The sequence below is a fragment of the Hyperoodon ampullatus genome (assembly GCF_949752795.1).
Source record: "Hyperoodon ampullatus genome assembly, chromosome: 13".
NCBI classification, from domain to species: Eukaryota; Metazoa; Chordata; class Mammalia; order Artiodactyla; family Ziphiidae; genus Hyperoodon; species Hyperoodon ampullatus.
In genome coordinates, this window is record NC_136926.1 from 18263912 (window position 1) to 18287506 (window position 23595).

At 51.7% G+C, this 23595-nt stretch overlaps 1 protein-coding gene across 2 annotated transcripts in view; it reads right to left on the reverse strand.

The window, feature by feature from the left end:
- Positions 1-969: 969 nt before the first annotated feature.
- UBE3B (ubiquitin protein ligase E3B) overlaps positions 970-23595 on the reverse strand; it is a gene marked incomplete at its 5' end in the record, with an annotated part of 49995 nt that continues 27369 nt past the window's right edge. For both annotated transcript variants that reach the window (XM_079716984.1, XM_079716983.1), the window contains 13 exons: positions 970-1404; positions 2292-2384; positions 3844-3955; positions 4431-4613; positions 6987-7045; positions 8866-8931; positions 9291-9428; positions 11343-11453; positions 11579-11755; positions 16200-16319; positions 20651-20750; positions 21526-21640; positions 22277-22395. In XM_079716984.1, the coding sequence (XP_079573110.1) occupies positions 1213-1404; positions 2292-2384; positions 3844-3955; positions 4431-4613; positions 6987-7045; positions 8866-8931; positions 9291-9428; positions 11343-11453; positions 11579-11755; positions 16200-16319; positions 20651-20750; positions 21526-21640; positions 22277-22395 (1585 nt within the window). In that variant the 3' untranslated portion in view covers positions 970-1212. The remainder of the gene's footprint in view (positions 1405-2291; positions 2385-3843; positions 3956-4430; positions 4614-6986; positions 7046-8865; positions 8932-9290; positions 9429-11342; positions 11454-11578; positions 11756-16199; positions 16320-20650; positions 20751-21525; positions 21641-22276; positions 22396-23595) is intronic.

A 23595-nucleotide genomic window follows, 5' to 3' on the forward strand; every position in this document is an offset into this window, starting at 1 on the left:
CAATTCCCTGGATCTAGAGTACAGTTCTCGTGATGAAGGTGAAGAATGGCGGCAGAAGAGTGCAATGGGTTGGAAGAGAAAACAAAGTAAAAAACCCAAAACCAAAAACCCTGGAGGGCCCGTGAGTCTCCTCGGCCTCGTGAGCCTCCGTCAGTGCAAAGGGCTCCCGGGTTCCCAGTGCTGAGGAAGGACGGGAAACAAGACCCAAGTTTCTTGGGACTTTTACAGTCTACAGAGTAAAGCCACTGCCCAGATGGGACAGGTACCTTCAGCTGGTGTTTGTTCCTCACTAGACGACAAGTGTGGCCAACAAGCAGGGGAAAGGCAGCCGCCCTCCCCAGGAATCAGCAGGCTTCGAGTAACAGCCAGCGCCTTCTGGAAACGGAGCTGCTCTTAAGGACCGATGTGTTTTTTCTCCCAAACCTGGGATGCCAACGTGAGTGCCCAAGACGGGAGCAAGCCCGAAGGGGCTCCCTGGCAGCCCGGCTGCTGCGGACCCGGAGCATCTGAGGTGAGAATGGGCAGAGGACCGCCGCCGAGTGGAACTCGTGGCTCTGAGGTGGGAGCAGCACCCTGAGCTTCCGGTGCTCCGTGGTCTCACCGGCAGGCACCTCTGCTGCCCGGGAGCAGGTGGGCCTGGCTATCTGGAGAGAGGCTGCTGCGGACGGGACGGAGGCTGAGACTCTGTCGGGTGCATAGAGGCTTGGCGAGGCCTTACCTGAGTAAAGTTTTCAGAAACGGAAGGGGAGCATCTCACGTTTGGTTGGCTTCGTGCATTCAGGCCCACGCCCTGAAAACCACTCCGGAGCCTTGGTGTTCCTGGGACTTGTTCATGCATGGCTCGCTCAGAAGGTTAAGGAACAGAAACTCAAGAAAAGACCAAATTAACAAGAAGAGAAGCCCCACTGCCATCACAGGCCTCGGCTTCAGGTCACTGTAAAGCAGGAAAGAAGGACCAATGCTGGCGGAACCTGGAGGTTTATTTTCAACACCCCCTTCCTGTCAGTGTCACCTGGAGAGTGCTGGGTAGCTTTGTCACATGCATCCAAAGTTCTTGAGGCCACAGGGGGGTCTCATGGCTATAGAGAGGGTCTGGGGGCCACCGTCCCCTGGCACGTCAGTCGTGCTCCCAGGGGAACGCCGCCTCTTGGGGCTGAGGGTGCCTGGGAGCCCAGAGTCTGCCTGGGAGCCCAGAGTCTGCGAGGACGGGAGCTAGGAGAGCTCGAAGCCCGTGTTCATGCTGATGGCGTAGCGCAGCTTCTCCCGCAGGACGCTCTTCTTGCTGTAGTTGGGCAGCTTGAGCAGGTTGAAGCAGGTGGAGGAGGTGGGCAGGCGGCCACCTGGCTCCCGCTTGCGGATGGTAAAGAAGCCGCGCAGGACGCTGCCCAGGGTGTCCCCGGTGTCCTGCAAGTACACCCCACAGCCTCAGGTTGGGGGGCGCCTGGGGAGAGGGCTGGACCAGCCCCCTGCGGAGGACAACCAGCCTGGAGAGGTGGGTGCACAGAAGCAAGCCTGGCTCCTGGGGTCCCGCACTGCAGAAGCCTGCATGAAGCAGCACTTGGAAACAGGACCTCTGGTTTAACTGCTAACCATCGGTAAACCAATGTGCAAAGAGCCGGAACACTGTAAAAATGTTATGGTAACAAACTCCTTCCTGACCTTGCCAGCGCTGCAGCCTGCGACAGACCGTAACTTGGGGCAGCCTTCCGTAAGTAAGGGGGCTGAGGGTCGTCTAGTGTCACCTAAGAGGAGGGTTCGGCGTGAGGGTGGTGGCATCGTGGAAGGCTGCTACACTCAGAGGCCACTGGGTTTTTATGGGGGGTGAGAAACTTATAACAATGGCTACCATCTGAGCACCCACTATGGGTCAGGCTTGTGGCACACAGAACACGATAACCCCTAGGGCGTCCACTCTCCCTCTGCAGAGGAGGGAATGAGGCCGCGCACCCAGGTGTGCACAGCCGGCAGGTGGAGGAGTTGAAGCCTGCGCTTGTCCAATTCCTGAGCCCACGTTCCAACCCCTCTCCCACATTGCCGCTCAGACCTGTACCAGCAGCTACGAAAAATGCCCCGCAGGTATTCTTCCCTGAGGGAGTAACGAGAAATGGACCTCCAGGAGAGCTGAGGCCCCAAAGTGGCCCGCCTGTGCTCCTGGCCCAAGAACCGCGACACCTTCTCACCCGGCCAAGGAGCCTGGCTGCCCGCCCTGTGGATACGACTGGGTAAGCGCCCCACCCGGTAGGTGCAGCAGACCCCACCAAGAGGGGCCGGCTCTTCCCCAGCAGCGGTACCTGATCATCCGACACTTCCACACAGCGGATGGAGAAGGGAGGCTTGAGGTAGGCAAATCCCAGGAGGGGGGGCCTGGAGCAGCTGGTCACAAACTGCAACACAAAGCAAGGCTGGGAGTCAGAGTGGGCCTGGCTGACGCTGTCCTCAGGGAGAGACCACTCGACAAGAGCGCCGGAGAGGGAGGAGCCGGTGGGCCCGCTCAGTGTGTCAGGGGGAGGCCTGGGCCGAGGGCCGAGGGCCGAGGGCCGGGGCCAGGGGCACGCAGCACACCACCCATCGTGAGTGCTTGCTCCGCACCTGCTTTCCCGCTCGGCTTCTTCGCCACGCACAGAGGACGTGCGCGCGGGCCTGCTGGGCTGCTGCTGGGCTGCCGGGCGGCCCCCGTGGGCTTGGTTCCTAACCTCCTCTCAGCACGCTAACAGAAACCAGGCCTCAGGAGCCAGTGGGGCTGAGGGCAGACCAAGGTACTGGATGCCCCAAATGGGGCCTGTGGGCAGCCAGCCTTGCTTCCTTGCTACACTCTTGGAATTCCTTGCATTTTCCAGATGGCAGCTCTTGGGTCATTTCCCAAAATGACTAGTCCTGCGTGGACAGAGGCATCTACCCACCTGGAAATCCAAGTGCTTAACCTGCACAGGGAAATCCTAAGAAACCGTTCGCTTTCTTTAGTTCAACATTAGCCCAACGCTCTCCCTTCTCCAGGGGATCTAGGGACCTGCTACTGACAACACCGAGCTGTGCTTCAAAACTCCGTGTCAGGCTGAGTGTTTGGGTCTTAAAATAAATACTACCATTTACACAATGTCATAAATGGTAGTGAGGTTCCTAAGACGATCCAAAAAGTTTACGTGTCATGCTTCAAAAACGGTTTTTACAAGAAGCATTGACAGGATATATCACTATCCTAATACCCTGTACTTTCCACCATGAAGACCGCGGCAGCGGATCCTATTTAGAAGCATCTCCACACTGTGCCGTGTCCTCTGTGAACCCGAGCTCAGCTAATCATACCACAGGTGCTGCGTGACTCGACCCGTGTGAAGGATTAGGAGACAGACGCAGGCGAGTCTGTGCCCCTCCCCGTTCAGGCCGATCAGGCCTGCTGCCCGCTACCAGCCAGAGCTGGTCCAGGGAGGGAGGGGTGGTCAGTCTCCTGGGACAGGAGGAGGAGGACTGGAGGGCAGGGAGAGCCTTGGAGCTCTGTTATCATTATATTTAAAGAAAGTACAGTCACATTCTCTCCTGTACAACAGTTCTGTGGCTTCCCCCTGGCTCTGGGGCTGTCTGCAGCCACAGAAAAGGGCAGGCACAGGACAAGGAACTGCAGGTGTGGTGACAGGCCACCCAGAGACATAAACATGCCTGCTGTGAGGGGCACTGACCACGTGCTTAGGAGAGACCGGCTTTCCTCTTTCTAGGAGAGGGGGGTAAGCAGCTCTACAGGTTGGCAGAGACTGTTATGCCTACAAGAGGCCCTGCTGGAAAAACTGGTTCTCTTGAGAATCAACTTCTGGAATGTCCCCCTGCACGTATAGGTAACATATGAAATACCTTCAGAAACATGGCTCTCTCGCCGGGCGTGAAGTCAGAGGCCAGGATATCCCAGAGCCAGATAATGACCCTGTGACTTCCATGGAAACCACCGTAGTACACTGTGTGCTTCCTGAAAACAATGCAGAGAAGGGCTCAACCACACATTCTGACGGGCGCTTACAGACACAGGCAGGCATGGAATTTAGACAGGCGGCACAGCAAACTCCGGCCAGCCTGGGTGATGACAAACTTCTCTTAAGCCAGAAGTTCATGCCTTAGTAACCCCAGGTCCCGGAAGCTCAGTGGGTGGAGCAATGCATTGTAGGCCCTGTTGTTTCCCAGCAGAAGCCGACAGGAGACCCTGCACCACTGTTTCCTAGGACTTTGGAGAGCCTCATAGGCCTCAAGCTCTGCTTCTGCTTCTCAGTCTCCAGGCAGACAAGGGCTTGAGCTTTTCTTCCAAAGCAACTCACCCAGAGATCAGGGAGGAGGAGTGCATCTGGAGACAGGACCCTGAAAACTCTCCAAAAGGAACCCAGCAAAGGAGCAGCTTGCTTTCTTGGAGGCCTAAGAATTTCAACCTTGCCCCTGCACTCACTCCTTACTTTAAATCTTCCAGATCGATCTCAGCATTGTCCCCGGAGATGAGTCGCTGTAGCTCAGGGGTCGAGAACATCCGGGTCCACTCAGGTTTGATGATGGAACGGAATCCACTAATGAGGGCAGCTGTCTGGTTCTTGATTTGAGTGTGCATTCGAAAGTGGGCCATCAGATGGATGTAGCTAATTCTGTTGCCAATAAGGGAAAACAACGGAAATTAACAAGACAGGGTGGGCAGCTGCTGATGGGCTGGAAGATGAGTCCAGTCAGTTCTGAACCATTTTACAAAAACACAAATAGCACCAGAGCACTTCACCAGAACAACGGCGATGAGGATGACAGGCCTCCTGAATGGCCCACGGTGTGCCACTGTGAAAGCGTTAGTGTCAAGGGCGTCACCTCATGCACTCCTCCCGAAAGCCAGTGGGTCAGACGTTAGGGTAACCTCACTGTCAAGAATCAAAGTGAGGCATTCTCCAGCTAAGGAGAGGGCCCTTCTTAGGACAAAGGGACTTTTATTTAACTTCATCCTTTTGGACATAAACCAATTAAGATACTGTTCAGTCCTCCAGAGAAAAATTGTTCCATGTTGAAACTTCAACCAAAACCTTGCTAGACCGGACAAGGAGCCTAGGCCATGAGAAGGTAAGGCTGCGGAAAGTTTTAACCACACGCAGCTGGCTGACGATCAGGCTTAATGAGGAAGCTGGAGCACTAACAACGGTTCCAAGCAGCCGGTCTTGCAGGTCTGCTTTCACCAACACAAGTAGTTCATCTGCAGCTGCATGGCACAATGCAATGCTTCTGCCCAGGTGAAGTCCCTTTTCACAGGCTTGCCAGCATTGCTGATTTCTTAGCAAACCATTTATTCAGATCAAAGAATGTGAGCCCAGCCCAGGTACAACTCTCAAAATTCCAAATTAGTACAGTCCAAATAAAACTGTTTTACCCCACGATGCTCAGATCTGAGTTACTCACCTGGAAAATATGCCTATTTAAAAAAAGCTTCCAGTGGCAAGCTTGCACACTGATATACTTAAATATGATTTTTTTCCATCACTGCTACTCCTTTCATGTACTCGTTGAAGCAGGTGACTAATACTGTTCCATTTTACCAAAAGAGGGAGGGAGCCTCGGAGACTTTCCCGTCGAACACCCAGGAAGTGCAAGCTCAGGCATCACTCTGCAGGAGCAGGTCCTGGTGATGTCAGGCCTTTTCAGAGTCTGCAGGACTGAACATCCTTGCCCTTATACTGAGGTTTTATGCTAAGAACACGTAAGAGTTTGTGAAATGACTTTCCACATAGGTTTCCAGGCAGGACGGGAACCTCACTCCAACCCAGGCTGTATCAACCCACCTCCACTGGCTGCTGTACATATGGCTCCTACCATCATCCCCGTGCCATGCCTGGCAAACCAGGGCCCATCTGAGGGTAACATATCTGATGATGGTGAGATCACTGCTTTCATTTATTAAGGGCCTCCTTTGAGCCAGACATCCTGGAAGGTACTTTACATGCGCTCTCATGTGAAACCCTCTGAAGGGATGATGACAGGCACACGGTGGGCAGGCTCAGGACCCACTCTGCTCTCTGACACCCCCAGGCAGCTTCCACCCACCCTGTGGCCCCTGTTCTTTCTCAGCTGTCACTCTAAGGCTCCGTGGCCAAGAGTCAAAATGGGTGTATTTCAATCATGACGAGATTTGGGTCTGCTCTCCTGACTATTCTGACAGTCTAAATAAAAGCTCCCCGAGCACGTGGACTGACTGATCTGACCCGAGAGGGACACGATGCCTGGGGACACTGGGCTGTGACGTGCATCTGATCCAAATGACTCACCGGGTAGGACTAAGCTCTCACCTGTCACTGAAGAGAGTGATGCTCAGATTAACAGTTCAGATGCTCAGCTGAGCCTAGTGGCAGGAGATTGACAGGTTGACAAAAGGGCCGATATCTACTCCTTGAGCCGGGTCCTACTGTTTAATTAGGTGAGTACAGGGCTGGGTGGAGACATGCATGGAAGGGCTTTGCTTTGAGGGACCATTTATGATAGATTCCTAAAAGCCTGTTATCTGTGACAAGAGCTGCTGGGCCTCAGGGTCTCCCCACGTCTGAGGACCTGTCTGCTGCATCTGAATTCATCACTGTGTCTTCTCAAGAACAGTGTTTTATACAACTGCCACACACCCTCATTCCAAAATGATCTGCCCCTCCAAGGAGTCTTCCCGCCTCCGTGCCCTCTGGGTTCAGGACTTCGTGCCCGACCGGCTCAGAACCCATCTGTCTCCATCTAGAGCCGTCATTAAATTCCTAGGAACACCATGGCCTGGGTGCCTCTGACCTTAGAAGTGCTATTGCAAAATATAAATTGTCAATTCTTATTTTGCAAATCGAATTTAATACGATTTCGGCCTATGAACTGTAACCAGTCAATTCCATTATGATATTTATGGCCTCTTTCTACTTCAATTGATCTTAATAAATTCTCAAAGTAAGCCCAGAGAGCTAGAATGAAGTCTTTTCAAGTGGTGACCTTAAAAATCTAATTGCCATACTCACTTATTTTCATTTGTAACAGGAATGGTCTTCCCTCCAGGAATCAGTTCATGGCAAACAAGCTGGGGGAGAGGAAGGGGAACAATTACTCAAGAGAATTCTAATGAGAAAATAAAGCTTCCTGAAGATGAAAGGGCCTGATGCCGACATCCATAATAACGACAGAGGAAGATGAGACACGTTTGGGAACAATCATTTTCACAAAAAGCCAGGGCTTAAATATCAACAAGCCGGCCCTGCATGATCAATATGACAGGTTCCTTCTCATCTGATCCTCGTTCAAACGTGTGTATTAAGGCTCCGGGGTGTCGTGGAGGGGAACGTGTTAGCAATGAAGAGCACAGGAGGACGGATAAATAAATGCTGGTACAACCATACCTTGGAATACAGTGGCGCTATTAAAAAATATGATGAAAAAGTATATTTCTTGAAAAGGTGGGGGGAAAGAGCAGATTATATAACAGCAGGCAAGGTATGCAAAAAATTATATACGTGCCCAGGGAGAAAAAACCTAAAAAGGCTCAGGCCACATGTTAACAGTGGCGCTCTCCAGGCACCAGCACTATAGGTGGTTTTCACTTTTACCTTTATGCTTTTATTGTAGCTGAATTTTTGGTTAGAAGTTTGCATTATTTTTGTAGTCAGGACAGAAAATTAAGAATGTCAGGAAGAAGTCTCAAAATCTGATTAAAGATTCAAAAACGCTATAGAATCAACTGCTTTCCTCAACTTCAAGAAGTCTTGTGTGTAGCCTAAAAATCAAAGAATGCATCATTTCAAAGCTAATTTTAATAGAAATTCTACTAACATAATATACTGTAACTCTAGAGACCTGGAAAGGAGTTAACGGTGCCCTCTAGTCCCACTGCTATCAACATCTCGGGGCTGACACCGCAGGATGTTAAAGCTGGATGGCCCTAAGGAATGCCCAGCCTGGTGTTTCCCACAGTAGGTTCCAGGGAACTCCTGGCCTGTGCACCACCATCTGGAGAATCTCTCTGTGAGGTGGTATGTCCTCCCTGAAGGAGTTCTGTGACCAAATGAGCTGGGGAAGGTTGAGGTTAACACAACCACAGCAGGTTTCTTTCTCTTAGGGCCCTGACGTGCCAGCGTGCTCAGTGGCTCTTCAGGAGGAGGACAGGGCGTGTGGTCTAGAGGGCGTCTGGTGACACTGGTCCCAGCAAGGACTCATTTGGCAAATGGTATTTGTTGAGATAAGGAAAGTGTGGCTCAGGGAGACTGAGTGACCTCGCTGAGGCCCTGGGAAGCCGGCCCTGTACTACGAGCTCCAGAGCAGCCCTAACACCACATGCACACTGGGGCTCATGCAGGGGTCCGGGGATGTAAATGGAGGGGCTGGGAGCCCTGCAAGGAAAATCAGGACAGAGCAAGTCTGAGGGAAGCCCCTCTGCTGCCACGACTTCAAGGGTCTCTTTTCCCGGCTCTGCTCTCCAAGTAGAGGAGGAGCAAGGACAGGACTCTGTTAGAGGCACCACCCTGTCACATGGTTTCTTCCCCATGTCTCAGTCATGATCCTCTGGAACAGCTAATCCTCACCATGGTAACGAAAGGCAGTGTACAAAGTAGGAGTCACAGCTTCCATCAGAAATGACCCCAAAGTGCCCTGGAAGCAGAGCAGGGTCTCTGTGGGAGCTCTCTGGGTGGCGAACAGGCCAAGGCGAGGTCAGCTGGGAAGGGGAGGGGAGCGCCCTCCCTCCTGGCAGGGTGGCAAAGGGGCTGGGGAGGCAGAGGAGAAGGGTGGACACACAGACAGACAGAGCCCCAGTCTGTGGGTCTCCTGGGGAAAACACCCAGAGTAGGGCAGGTCTTAGGAAGCCAAAAGGGGGAAGGGGGAAGAAGGTTCAGCCAGAGGCCCACCTACCTGACCCATGACATCCTCATCATATGACAGTGTCAGGCCCAAGTCAGCAATGTCCCCATCGTACCGCTAAAGCAACAGAGAAAGAAAGGGACAAGGTAGGGGTCAAGGAGTGCTACATCCTTGAAGGTTTTAACACTCCCGCCTATGACATCGGCTTGGGCAGCTACCACTGTGGCTGCCGTACAACTTGAAACAAAGGAAAAGGCCACTCATCACCTGGAGGAAGGAGGCTGTGAGCATCAGTCCCGGGAGGAAGTGCTCAGGAGGGGACACGAGGCCCTGCAGTGGCTAAGGAGTGTGCCACTTCACCACAGCAGGAAATCCCACTCCACCCCATGACGACGGGTACAGCTGAACCCCACGGGGCGTCACTTGGCTGAGTTCACACCAGCACTCAGCCAAGCCATGCCGCCTTCCACACTGACCTTAATGGAAGTGAGGTTTTTATAGAACTCGGAGTCCAGAGAAGGCAGTTCATCCACAGAGCTGTAGAAGACACTGTGGTGGTGCCCGAGCAGCTGGCTCAGGAAGAAGGATGCAAAGGGCACGTCCACCACAATTCCCTGCCAGAGAGGAGACAGGAGTTGCCACCTGCCGCCCAGGAGCCCGTCTCGGTGATCTCATCCAGGGCGGCTCGGGCTGCAGACGGGGCTCCGAGGGCGCCAATGACATCTCTAGACTTCCTAAATTTTCAATCTGGAGAGCAATACCTCCCTACCACCTAAACACAGTCGAGCGTCTCCTGGGGACATTACCACATAGTGGTTAAGGGCCCAGGCTTTGCAGCTGCACAGCTCAGGGATCACATCCCAGCTCCGCTGCTGCTAGGCCACGGGGCATTGGCTTTATCGTCTGTAAATGGGGACCAGAAGAGCCTCAGTTTTAAGGGTTAAAGGAGCAAGGTGGGGAAAGTTTCCAGGAGGAAGGGATAGCTGAGCAGGAGGCCCTTAGTACAAGGCTCACAGGTGCCCTCCAGGGCTGGAACACAGGTCTGTCTGGCCCCAGCATGGGGTCTGAAGGAGGGGGTGAGCGAGAAGGCCAGGGAGGCAAACAGGGCAGATCAGGAAGCGCTCATAAGCCTCCTGGAGTCTGGATTCCATCCAGAGGGCAGCAGGGAGCGCTGGGAGGGCTCTCCGCATGGGTACTTCCTGTAGGGAATGGCCTGGAGGCAGGGACACAGGCCGGAAGCCCTTGCACAACACCAGGAACTTCAGACAGACTGTACTGCGTGGAGAGAGGTGTGCGGGCTGGAGAGACGGAGAAGGGAGAGCCAATCAAACCCCACGACGGGCCTGTCCTGAGGACGAGTGTGAAGTGAGTTAACACAGGCCACTCCTCATCAGGACCCAGGAGGTCCTTATTGCCGGAGAGGGAGGAGATGGAGACGAGGCCCAGGAAGTGGGGGAGGACATTTACAAAGCGAGGAAGTGGTGTTTTTCAGCTGGCCCAGCCTCTCCTGGGTCTCATTACAACTACACGTTCAAAGGAAAAACACGGCATATGCCCAGGCAGGGCCTCATGGGGTTTTTTGTTTTATTTTGTCTTGTTTTGTTTGTAAAAAAGGGGAATCAACTGAGAAATTGTCTCCATTTTGCAGATGTGGAAACAGAAGCACAGAGAATGAGCCCCAGCCACCCAACCAGTCCAGGGCAGGAGGAGGCCTGGAGGGTGCTTGGACTCAGACGGGGCACCTGACATCATCACAGCAAGGGCTGAGGCCGCAGACCAGGGCTGTTTACACAGAGAAAATGATGGACTAGTTGAGAGTCAGAGCACGTTCACCCACATGGCCTCCTCTCCCAGCCTGGCCCGCTACAGCTTCTTTGCCTCTGGAAAGCATCCTGGCCTCCCTGGGCTTTGTGATGGGTGTGACATGAGCACTACTCAGGAGGCGGCCACTGGGAGTGAGGCAGGGTGGGGACGGACTGGTCTCCTGCGGCTCTGGAGTCCACTGTGAGGCCACAGGGACAGGCTGCTGATGAGCTCAAGCTGGAGCTTTACTTCCTTCCTGGGGAGCAGGATCCTAAGGGCAGGGGGTAAAGCGCCACCTGGAAGCAGTCCTGCCAGTTGGTGGGCTCTCAGGGGAGAGGGACCAGGAGCCGGGAGGGCTGGCCCAGAGCCTGCAGGCCACACCACCCCGACCCCACAACACCGGGAGCAGAAGCTCAGACACCCTTCCTCCTAATAACAGTGAGGATGGCAGCTCCGACTTCCCCCATGACCAGCTGCCAGCCACCATGGGAGATGTTTACCTGTATTACCTCATTTACCACCTACAGCAACCCAGTAACGTAGCTCTACTATCCCCCCTTCACTGACGAGAGCAGTTGGTGCTGGTTCCTGTCCCTCTCTCCTCGCCTTTATCCTTGTGACAGGTAGTTGCCACTATGTACCTGATCACTTACATGTATACGAAGCCCACGGTACTTAGAACATTTTATTTTCCAATCCTGTTCACTGGTTCTTAACGCGCCTACCTCATACACAGCTTTCCCCAGCATCTTGCCCACAAACTCAAACAGCTGCAGGTAATTCTCATGAATGTAGGACGTGGGTGAAGGGTAGAGTCTCTCGTCCCCACTGGTCGTCTGCAAGGCAAAAGGACGGGTAGGGACAGGGAAGTTAAATGCCTTGCAACGAGCAAGGCCTTCACTTCTCATCTGTCACCTCGAATCTGGCTGCCATCAACCATGATCTCGTGCCCTTTAAATACCTTGAACAGGTTGAGCGCTGGGTCAAACACCCTCTTGATGATCTCTTCTAAGAACTCCTTGAAAACGCCGTCTTGATCAATCCCTGCCTCGTCCACCCCGAGGTCATTGACAAACTTCACGCGGATGACGCCCTTCATGGCGTGCTGGGAGAGCTGCCGAAGTTGCTCGTAGCCGTCCTGCCAAGGGCAGAATTATAGCCCATTAGGAACCCAAGGGCCCCTGCATAATTCAGGTCTCCCTCCTCAAAGCTCCCTCTCCCCTGTGGGAAGCCTTCCCAGTGTAATTACTAAATGTGTCAGGACGCACGGGTGCATGAGGAGAGCCAGCAGTTTTCACCTGCTTCTAGACGAGAGCCTGTTAAAAGAAAAACTCATTTTGGGGATGTGACTTTACCACTCTCTGGCAAGGGGAGACTGCCCTCAGGAGGATGCAGAGCAGTGAGATGGAGAGGTCAGACAAGATGAGCCACGACAAGCTCTCGGTCATCAGACAGGACAGAAGACGCTGAGACAAGATGAAAGCTGTAAGATGAAAAATCAGAGTAGCCCCCCACCACTCAACTCCTGGTACCTTTCCCCATATCATGAAAGGCTGTGAGTCACGCTGGGAAATTCAGGTTATTTCCTGAGGGCGCTGGGGAGCCACAGAAGAGTTTAGGCAGAGAGTCACATGGCTGGCTTTCTGTCTTAGGAAGATCTTTCTGTTGGAAGCAAAGCAGAGGGATGGCAGGAAGCAGGGAGATGGGTGCCAGGAGTGCTGCTGGGCCTGGAGGAGGGCAGAAGCAGGGGGAAGAGAGGCCTCAGCACCTCCGGCTTGCGGTCGGCTCCCTTGAGACACACAGCCACTGGGCATGTCTCCCTGTCCAGAAAGCTAGGACATGACTCTGGAGCTCTCCTGCTAAATCATCGTGCACAGTCTATCTCTTGATTCTGATCTGTTGAGGACTTCCTGGCTCCAGAGCCTGTCCTCAAATGTATTCCTGGCAGGTGGGTGCTGACGGGCAAGCTGCTTAGGCTTTCATTTCAGAGCAGTGATTATAAAAAACCGTGCTTAGAACACGATAGGGCCCAGGGAGGAGTACTTCGGCCCAGCCTGAGAGGCCCCATAACCAGGGTCAAACTGATGTCTTTAGATACTGTCACAGAATAGGTTACAAATCAGCTGCCACGTCCTATTGTGGCCACCCCACATTCCTCCCCTCAGGCACAAGTGCAGTGCTCTCAGATGCTCTGTTGACATCAGACAGGCCATCTCCACAGCACCCACTCACCTGCCTGCCTGGTTCCTTGTCACAAAGCAAATGAGGCCAGTATGGCAAGACCCGTTTTGGGGAACGCTTGCTGCCTTCCTGCCGATCATGTTTTCCTTGTGCTCACCTACGGATGCAAAGGCCTGTGCCATGGTGGCTACCCATCTTATTTAGGAGTTAGGTTCCAAAGTTAGTGAGCAGGGAAAAAAAACTACCTCTGAAGTCCCCTAAATCACCTGAAGGAATAAGAACACAGTTTTGAGTGCACAATCCTGAAAAGTACTTTTTTTTTTTTTTTTTTTTTTTTTTTTTTTTTGTGGTACGCGGGCCTCTCACTGTTGTGGCCTCTCCCGTTGCGGAGCACAGGCTCCGGATGCGCAGGCTCAGCAGCCATGGCTCACGGGCCCAGCCGCTCCGCGGCATATGGGATCCTCCCAGACCGGGGCACGAACCCGTATCCCCTGCATCGGCAGGCGGACTCTCAACCACTGCGCCACCAGGGAGGCCCTGAAAAGTACTTTTTTATGCACATGAAATAAGAAAATCATTAAGTCAGATGAAAAGGAGAGAAAAACAGGGAGTCACCAGGCAGCTGCTGCAGCATTTCAATCATTCTGCCTAAATGTAAGGTAATTATCTTGGCACTGAGTGGGGACGGGGAGAGAATTCTAACATGCCCCTGCCTGCAGGACTTCCTCCATTCTGCTTTAAAATGATGCCTCCCTAACCTTAGCATGTGTTAGGAGGTGTGTCAGAGTCATGCAGATTAAACGAGCTGGTCCATGTGAAAGCTCTTAGCAAGTGGTCAGGCTCATGGCAGGTGCTCCAGGAATGTCTGCTGGACTCAAATCTCAGTTTTGCTGGATCAGCCCCTCTTTAGTCTCCCTTTGAAACGCTGTAGAGAGGAATTTGCTGCCCACCTCCTCCGACATACTTCCTGTTGCACCCCACTGCCCTCTCTGGAGGGTTCTATATCTGTGCCCCAGGGGAAGGTGAAAGGGGACAGGGCGTTCCTCTTCTCTTCTGCATCTCAAAGAGCGGATGCACAGAACACTGACGGGGCGGGAGAACTGGCTTCCAGGCCCAGCTCTGTCATTGACACCTGAGTGACCTTGAATTCCTCTGGCCTCAGTCCTGCCTTTGACGGGGTGAGGGGAAGGGGATGAGCAAGGGTGTGCCCACGGCTCCTTCTAGTTCTGCAGTGCTGGTGTTCTGGCCCCCGTGCACCCCTGTGAGGAGAGGCCTTCCTGCAGGACTTTGGACCACCACCTGGAAGCCTAATACACAAGCCTCACCTTCAGTACAAACCATAAACAAGGGGACAGAATAAAAGCCCAGGATATCATGGGTCAAATATCAGCTTTTTGATGCCCCCATGTGTCCTCATCAAGCAAAGGCCACTGGGCTCTCAAGTTCTGATCCCCAAACCACTGAATCGTGAGAACTGGGGTCACTGAATCAATGACCCTCTCTCCTTCCTCATTCAGTACGAACACCAGTGATCAATTTCATGACAGGATCTATCCCAATGGAACGTAAAGAGGAAAATGGACTTTGCCTAAAATCTAAGACAGAAATCCCTCCTTCGATGTCCCTGAGGGATGTGTTTAAACAAGCTGGCCCAGGGTAAGTAGGTGTCTGGTAAATCTCCCAGTAACACTTGAGGAGGGCATCGGGGATTGTGTGACTCTCAGGAGACACCCCAGTTTCCACCACCAAGACTTCCCGTTGTGCAGGCCACACAGGAGTGGGTATGACGGGCGGTGGGATGGAGGAGTTTAAGAGACAGGAAAGGTGCATCTGGGTCCAACAAAGAAAGTGCTGGAGAAGTGAGTTCCTACAACACAACTGGGCTTATTTTTCTTTGAGTCAAAGCAGAGGCTGCAAACTGGTGGCCAGCAGGTTGAATTTGATGGGCAGACAGGTGTTATCTGACCTTCCAGGTACTTTACAAAAACTGACTAGTTCACAACACAAAGGATCTGTGGATTTCACACAAAACCCTAAATTTTGGTCTTTTCTTAACAAGCCGGAGCATTATAGAGCCCAAATCTCCACAAGGTGGCCTCTTTTAGAGGAATGTGTTCTCCACCTGCCTACCCTCTCCTGCGCCCCAACACCGAGGCTGGTTGTCAGCTGTCATTATCAACTCACTTGTGAGGTCAGTCCAAGGGCTGTGTTTCAAGAAAAACGGGAGCAAGCAGTGGAAGTGGAGAATATTTCTATTCATTTAGCATGCAAACAAAATGTCCCTGTGCCGAGACACTCTCAGCGAGCGTTACTCATCTCCATGACTGGCAGCGCCCCTGGGGGCACTTACATTTCTTATCCCTACCTTTGAGAATGTCAAAATCATCTGTTCACCACCTGCTGCCTTTCCCCGGCAGCTTTCAGTGTCAATCACCAGTGGTCAGAGAACTTAAACAAGTTCTCCAGGAGCGACAAACACAGCACAGATGCCCCGAGGCAGAAATGAAAACGCGTGGGGAGGAAGGGCTGCTGCCGATGCCGTTTGCTGGTGGCTGGCGATGCGGCCCCGTGCTGTCCTGGGATCCCCTGACTGTTCTACACTGCAGAACATGCCGATGAGGAACTGCGGCTGGAGTGTGATGAAAGGCAAGAGGGCAAGCATGGGCAAATCAACGAAGCCAAGCCACTCCTGGGAATGGGGACATGGGGCTCAATCACCATACATGCACATACACTGCACAATGCTGGAGGGGTGTGTGGCAGGCACGACGCAGACACTGCAGGTGCGCGCATTTATTATGACAAGGTTCAGGGTCTTGTTCCAGCAAAATCAACATATCATGACAACTTCCTGACATACAGAGGACAGTGTCCTGAGGACAGGCACCTATTTCAAAGTCACACAAAGTTGCTGCATGGGAGGAACCCTGGATGCTGGGTTTGGCATAGGTGGGCCACTTCACATGCAGCCCCTAAGTTTATGTCCAAAAAGAACATGTAGCTCTGTGATCGATGTATTTCCCAGGATGGCTCAGTAACTTAACACCCGCACTCCAGCCTCCACACTCACAGCTGGGCGGCTGGGCAAAGCGCCTGCCAGGACAGACAGAGTCTGCACAGGTATAAGCGCGTCTGTCCTCATTTCAGAGGCACAGACTGTTGGCCACTCTCACCTTGTGGGGTAAAGGGAGGGAACTGCTGCGCTGGGGTCTCCAGAACTGAGGGCGTGTTTAATCAAGCAGTGCTCAGAGCAGCTGGCAGGACAAACAGGCCCTTCCTGCACCCACAGCACTGGCTTCAGTGTCATTAGATCAAGGAGTGATAAGAACAGTTCAGAGGCAACAGGTCACCCACTAGAAACCCTCCGGTTTACAGAGCGCACTTTGCAACCGGCTTCTCACCTCCAACATCCGGGACCGGCGGATGGTAATGTGAGTGACATGAGGGGAGGCGGAGCTGGTTTCCACAAGCCCCAGTCTCTCCTTCTCCTTGGTCACCATGTTTCGGAACAGGAGAACTCTCTGAAATGAGCAAAGATGAGACCAATAAAGGGGTCAACAACTGAGGATCCCCTAAAACACACTGTACAAAATTAATGAAATGTAAGCACGTGAGAGGCTCCCAGAATGGGACGCTTTGATGTGTGCTACAGGTTAGAAGTGTTTTGTGAGGACAGTAAACATCCCCCCAAACGCTCCTGGGAATTAGAAATATAGCTGAATACATGCCAAGGGGAAAGGTTCCAGAAAGAGTGGTCTGGCTGCAGCCAGAGCCCAGCTAAGAACAGTCTGGGAGAAAAATCATTCTCCTTGTTCAGTCAATAATCCACCGTAAAAACCTTGCGGCAGCATGCATTACAGAGGGTGCTTTATATAGCCGTGCCTGCTTTAGAGGAAATCAATAGCATGAATTTAAAACACAGAATCATTTCACAGATATATATATATTTTACTGTCAGAAATGTGTAAATGACCCTACAGTATAAACGTCGCTGACCTTTCCACCTGCCTCCTCTGTCTCCTCAAGCACATCGCAGTCCCACCAGTAATATTTCTCAAGTATCATTTAAATAGAAGCCTCTCGCATTCTCAAGATTCTGATAGGCTCCTTTAGGAGAGCACTGACCTTTGGCCCCATCCTGTAATAGCACTCAAATCATGTCAGTGGAATGAACAAATAACTCCAACCTCAGCTGTTTTTCTGAAAAATGGAAATCTCCCCAAAGTCAAGAGCATTGTTAAATACAAATAATAACAGTAATAATAGTAACAGCCACAGTAGTAATAAGAGCTAACTATACACGAGGGGAGGCTACTGCATTTTCATTTGATCATTCTATTAGCTCTCTGAAGTAAATATGGTTGAGACAGAAAAAGCCACTGCCGACAACCTCCTGAGATGGGGGATGTGCTCAGTGGAGGGACTGGTCAGTGAAGGGGCGCCATGTGGCTGGTTTACAAGTCTAGAAACTAGGACTGAAGTGCCCTGAAAAACAGCAAAAGCTCTCAGGGTTCCTGGGCAATGCAGAAGGGAGAGAGCGGGCTGAGGACAGCGAGGGTGGCTGGAGATGCACATGCCGGGGACTCCCGCCTCTGCCTTCTGTGCTGGGGAGCTGGAGTCAGGCACAGGTATTTAACTCGTGGGGGGCCATGTGGCATGACTGCTTCCCGTGACCCCCAAGTCTTTAGCATGATCACCTGAACAAGGGGTGCTGTCTTGTGGAACTTGAGGCAGAAGATAAGCCTCCTGTCAAGGTTAATGCCGTATGGAGCAGAGACAGCGGACACAGAGGCAGAACTACAGAGGTGACCACAAGATTGCTGGCCTCCCATGAATCGCAGAAAGACTGGATGGGCCTCTGGATTTCCGTGGGGCAGGGAAGAAGGTTTGGGGTAACTGTCACCAGCTCTCAAGGGGCTACGAGACCTCAGTGAGCACAGTGGACATCTGGGTAAGGATCATCATCTCACTTTGCAGATGAGGAAACTGTCATGCAAGGTCACACAGCTGGTGCACCGGGGACCAGGGCCCATGCACAGACCACCACACTACCCAGCCCTACCCACCACACGTGGGCCTAGGCCTTCTAGGCCAAAGCAAGAGAGAGAGAGAGAGCGAGCGAGCGAGCGAGCCTTAAGTACCAGTCGGGAGATGAACTGCACGTAAACATGTAAAAGCAACATAAGAGAGTGCAGGCGTTGAAGTGCTGCATGTGTGAACCAGGCAGAGCTGAGACTTTAAAAAATATTAAGGAAAGCAGTAAAGGCACGATAAGCCACCCACTGAGGCGGGATCAAGAACGAGGGAGAGGTTCGGTGTCTAGGGCAGATGGCATAACAGTAACAGATGAGAGAGACAACGCAGGCCTGGAGAGAGGCTTTCACCCCCTGTACGCCCCAGTAAGAACGTCACCGGAAGAAAACAGCACACACACTGTGAAGAGAGAAGGGAAGCCTGAGACACAGAAAACACTCCAAGCCTCAGACACTATCCCAGACCTGCTGGTGCCACCACAGGAGCAGGACAGGGGCCAGAAGATGAGGAAGGGCCCTATTTTCCCAAGGGAGACAAGAGATTTATGAGCCAAGGACGAATGGCTCATAATCTTCATGCTGTCGATCTTAAGCGCCCCCCACTCCGCCCCTTGGTGAGGATTACCATACACCCTGGACTCTTAAGTCAGGTCAGCTAAACCCAGAGCTTCCCAGACTTTCTTGTTCTCAGCACCCCTAATGGCTCAGTAATATTTCTTACCGCACTCTTAGGTCAAAAGAAATACCTAACAGTTCCATTTAGTAGACAGTTAAGTCCTGACAACTTAATAAGTGTTTATGTCCTAAGAACTTAGTAGCTGTATTTAAAAAACACGCATAAATTGAAATTAAAAATATTTTAATTTCATTTTTTTTTAAACCCAGCTTAGCAAATAGGACATCATCGAGAAGAATGGAGCAGAATTTAACACTGACGCTGTGAACTCAAGCAAGTACTTCACATGGTGCCCAACAGATTTCACTGTGTTTCCCTCAAAAATTTAAAATATCCGGTAGCAACCAGGGTGCCCCAGCACACCATCTGTTAACTGCAGACACGCGGAGTGGAGATTCCAGACCAGACACTGTGGGCCAGCGCTGAAGTCACAGACACCCAGGAACGGAGCGAGGAGCCACATTTCAAGTCCGATTCCACCAACCTGGACCAGACCCACGAGGTGAAGGGCTGGAACCCACTTCAAAGGAGGACTGGCTGGAGAAGGGCAGGGCACCACCCCTGGAAAACAGACCACCCAGAAAGCAAACCGCAGAAGGTGACACCGTCCACTTTTAGTGGCTGTTCAAGGACCAAAGGGTAGAAGTTACAGATAAGTAGATCGTGTAAGACAAGGAAGGATGTTCCACCACTGGGAAGACAGAAGCCATACAATGGCCTGCTTTGCAAAGCTGCACATCCTCTATCTGAGGCAGGGGCAGGGATGCCGCTGAAGGGGCTCATGCATAGAGGGCGCGTGACTAAGTCATCTCCACGAGAGGCTTAGTTCTGTCTAAGCCTTCTGAGAGGCTCTGCTGTCAGGCGCAGTAAGAATTTAAACAGCCACAGGTGTTTGTGAACCGCTGCCTGAGGGGAGGTAAAGAAGGGCAACCACAAGTACGACATCAAGGTCAAGACCATACCAGAGAACAGTGAGGAGTACTAAGTAAGTCAGGAGAGAAAGGAAGGGGCACCTGTGGGTTCTAATGAGCCTCCCCCCGAAGGAGCAGACATTTCTGGAGCGCTCACGACACACCAGGGACGCCCCTCATCTCCCGGGCGCCCCTGCCGCAGCACCCGGCCCTTCCCAAGGCTCTCACGCCCCGTGGCTCTGTATGCCACACACCCCCCGTTCTCTTCCTTCCTCTGATCACTCCTCTCCCCATGCAGGGCTCTGGCCTCCGTCCCCGGTCTGCTCACTCCCTCTGGCTCCCTGACCACCTCAGCCTCATCCATGAATGCACCGAGGAGGTCGCAAGCCGTCCGCATGTCGAGTCCACCTCCAGCCCCGTCTTCTCTCCTGCACTCCAGACCCTTGTGTCCACTGGCCTCGAGGAGCCGCAGACACGCCGCCTGCTCCCGGCTCTTGCCAGTCCCGCTCCTGCCTGTGCCCCCACCTCTGGCAACGGCTCTCTCGGGCAGCCAGGCCCCCAGGCCGGGAACCTGAGCGCGCTCTGAATTCCTCCTCCTTCCCACCGAGTGCCATCGCTCTTCAAGGCCTGGAGGTGCTGCCTCCTTCAGAATCTCTGGATGTCACTGTCTTTCTACTCCCGTGGGCCCACCTGAGTTCAGGCCAGTTGGCCACGACACCTGCCTCTCGCCAGTCCTTCACGCTACGGCCAGAAGGAATTTTCTAAAGCAGAGCTCTGACCAGGTGCCTCCACAGCTAAAAACTCTCCAATGGCTCTGGACAAAATCCACGCTCCCGCCCTTGGTTTACGAGGCCCTTCCTGCTCCAGCTCCTACGAACCTCCTCAGCTTCATTTCTGGACTCCAGCTGGCTCTCCCTTGGCACCACATTCTCTCTCACGTTGGGCCTGCAAGCACTGTCCACTTCTACCTGTGGAGTCTTCTCCTGAGCCCCTGCCCTGGGTGCCCACGGCATCCACCCCGTAGCATCCATCCCACACTAGCCAAATGGACAGTTCACACTGTCTTCAATCTCTGCACCCCCAGCACTTGGCATAACAGCTGCAACAGAGTAAGAGCCAGTCAGCATCTGCATTTACTGAATGGTCGTTTTTCTTCATTTCTAATAATCGCTATAACAAAAATGGACAGTCAGGAACTTGGTGGGAGGACGCCAGCTCTGAGGGCAACTCACGTTTTTGTGAGGAATGACGTGCGGGATGTACTGCAGGGTCAGCTGGGCCCGTTTTCTGTCCTTGTCAAGTTCCTGGAAGAGCACGCTAGGTTTGAGATCCCTTAAAAACAAAGACATGGATTTGGGATAAAAAACAAGAAAACCATCCTCTAGCACAGGGTTGGCCAGCTACAGCCTATGGGTCAAATACAGCCTGCTGCCCATTTTTGTAAATAAAGTTTTCTTGGAACAGTCACACCCATTCATTAGGTACTGTCTCTAGCTGCTTCTGCACTACAATGGCAGAGTTGAGTAGGTGCAACAGACACTGTCTGGTGTGCAAAGCCTGAAATATCTACTGTCTGGCCCTTTACAGAAAAAGTCTGCTAATTGCTATTCTAGTGCCACAACTTCAATAGTTACATAAGAGTTGATCTGTCATTGATTAAAAAAAGGCAGACATGATTTTATGTTTAGTTGTTGCAAGAGGATTTCCCTACCCTACCCCCCAACAAGCCTAGCTGTGGTTTTTATCGCCCTAATTCTGCTGATAAAAACTGCCATTTAATGATCATAACCTGTTGCTTAGTTCAGCTGAAAGAACTTTTCTTTCCGGATTGCGTATGAAACATCTGCTCAATGTGAGCTGGCTCTGGCTGCCAATAATGAGCTCTAATCATCTTCAGCGTATTGTGTCCTAACAGAAGCAACTGCGAGGTGACCTGTCCTGACAGGTGCTTTATAGGGACATATGCAGATGAAAGGACAAGATGAAGAAGACGGAGCAAGTCCTCTCTGCCCTAAAACATGAGTGCTGAGCATCAGGCCACACTGGTGCTGGCGGCATGACAGAGGGACTCCAGCCTCCGTAAACCCCCTTCCCACCCCGTGCTCACTTTCGCAGCCAGTGGTCCTCGGGGGCGAAGCGCCGCCGGCAGTCCCGCTCGTAGAGCACCATCAGCCACCCGTGGACGGACTGGAACAGCTCCAAGGTCTCACCCTTGGCATTCTCTGTGGGGCAAACAACCAGGAGAGCCACAGTCTCGGAGCTGCTCAGAACTGGAGGGGACAGGAGGATAGCCCGTGTCTCCTCTCGTCAGCCCCGAGGCCCAGCGGTTCTTCGTCTCCCTCATGCTGAACGTTACATGGAATCAACAGAATTAAAAGGCTCCCTGGGTACATTCTAAGGGCCTGTGGGACCCGGGAATGTCTCAGACACAGTCACTTGGGCTGCCTCCCACTTGTATGTCATCCAAAGGACCTTTTAATCTAAGGAGTTTGGTGCTGAACGACTGGAAACACTTCAGGAGGTAGACTCTAACTTGAAATGGGACCAGGCACGTGTTTTATCTTCATGAAGATCAACTCAAAGAATCAAGAGGAGTTTCAGGGCAAAATTAATCATGAATAATCCTTCACACACACATGTAAATCCTGAAGGATGCCTGGGAGAGTAAGACTTCCATAACCACACTACTATCTTAAGAGGTCATAAAGAGTGGAGAAATAAAACTTCTAACTATGTGAATAAACGTGCATTTTCAATTAACTTTGATGGACAACAAGGCTAAGAATCAGTTGATGTTATAGACTCTAGACTTCCCATGTGTAGCAGCAATTAAACAACAGCTTACATCTTTACCTTACCTACGATTCCATCCCAGATCATCTTAAACACAAAGGAATTCAGAAAAGAGGAGATGGTGACCAGTTCTTCTAGTTTGAATGAAATCTGTTCTTCATAAACTTCAATGTCATCAAGGATCCTAAGTCAGACAGAAAATTATTCACAATTTCCCACTAAGAAGAAGGGGAAAAAAAAGATCTGTTCCTCATACTAGACAAAATAATGTTAAGAAATAAGCTGCATCTTTTAGATAAAATTTACAGGTAAAAGGCTATGATGGAAGGGTGGGTGGAGGTATAGATGAAGCAAGAGTGGCCATGAGTCAATAACTAATGAAGTTGGTGACAGGTACGTGAAGGTTCGTTATACTATTCTTTCCACTTTCTATTTATTTGAAATTGTCTGTAGTAAGAAGTTAAAAAATACAATTGAGAAAGGAAAGAAACAACACGTTCTGCTCTACCCTTTTCTTATTCATAAGGATCTGACTGTGACACTGCTTATGAATTCATGTCTGAATTATCAAGGAATCTTGAATGAGAGTCTGTCTACTGAGGGAAGTTATGGAATCTTATTCTGCACCTGTAACAGACACTAGGGGCACTGAGTAAGTGCTTGATAAGTATTTGAGGGTGAATGAATAAATGTCTGAAAGCATATATGAATAAATGAACCATAAGATGCAGCTCTATCTGAAAATCTGCTATAACTGCTCTATTCACTTTAGAGCCTGACTCACTCTTGGGTCACCCTTGACCAGGCAATTAAGGGTGTGTCACCAGCAGCTACAGACCCCTGCTCTCCCCTCTAACTACTCACTGGGCCCTCCCTCCATGTCTCATACCTAATCCGCCACCTACATACCCCTAATCCCCTCCTGCCGATCTCTCCCAGACCGAATATAACTTCCTGAGGTCCATTCTATCTTACAATTCTTCACCAACCTTTTGGGAAAAAGTGGAATTAAAAGAATACCAAATACTCAAGTAGACACATAAGCTCAAAGGAAAGGAACTGAATGGGACTAACATTTGTTAGTTTCTCACTGTGCCAGGCACTGTACTAGGTACTTGACATTCCTTTTCTCATTTACTCCCTATCAGATTGGTAATATTGTCTCCATTCCAGTGTTGAGGAAACTGAGGCTCAAAGAGGTTAAGCAACTTGCCCAGGGTCAGCTTGACAACAGTTGTAAGAATAACAGCCAACACATACTGACTGCTTCCGGTGCCTGGGACTATGCCTATCACTGATCTCTTCTGTACCTTCCCACACGGCTAAGAGGTAGGTGCTATGAATTCCTATCTATAGATAAGGAAACTGAGGCCCAGAGAGGTGG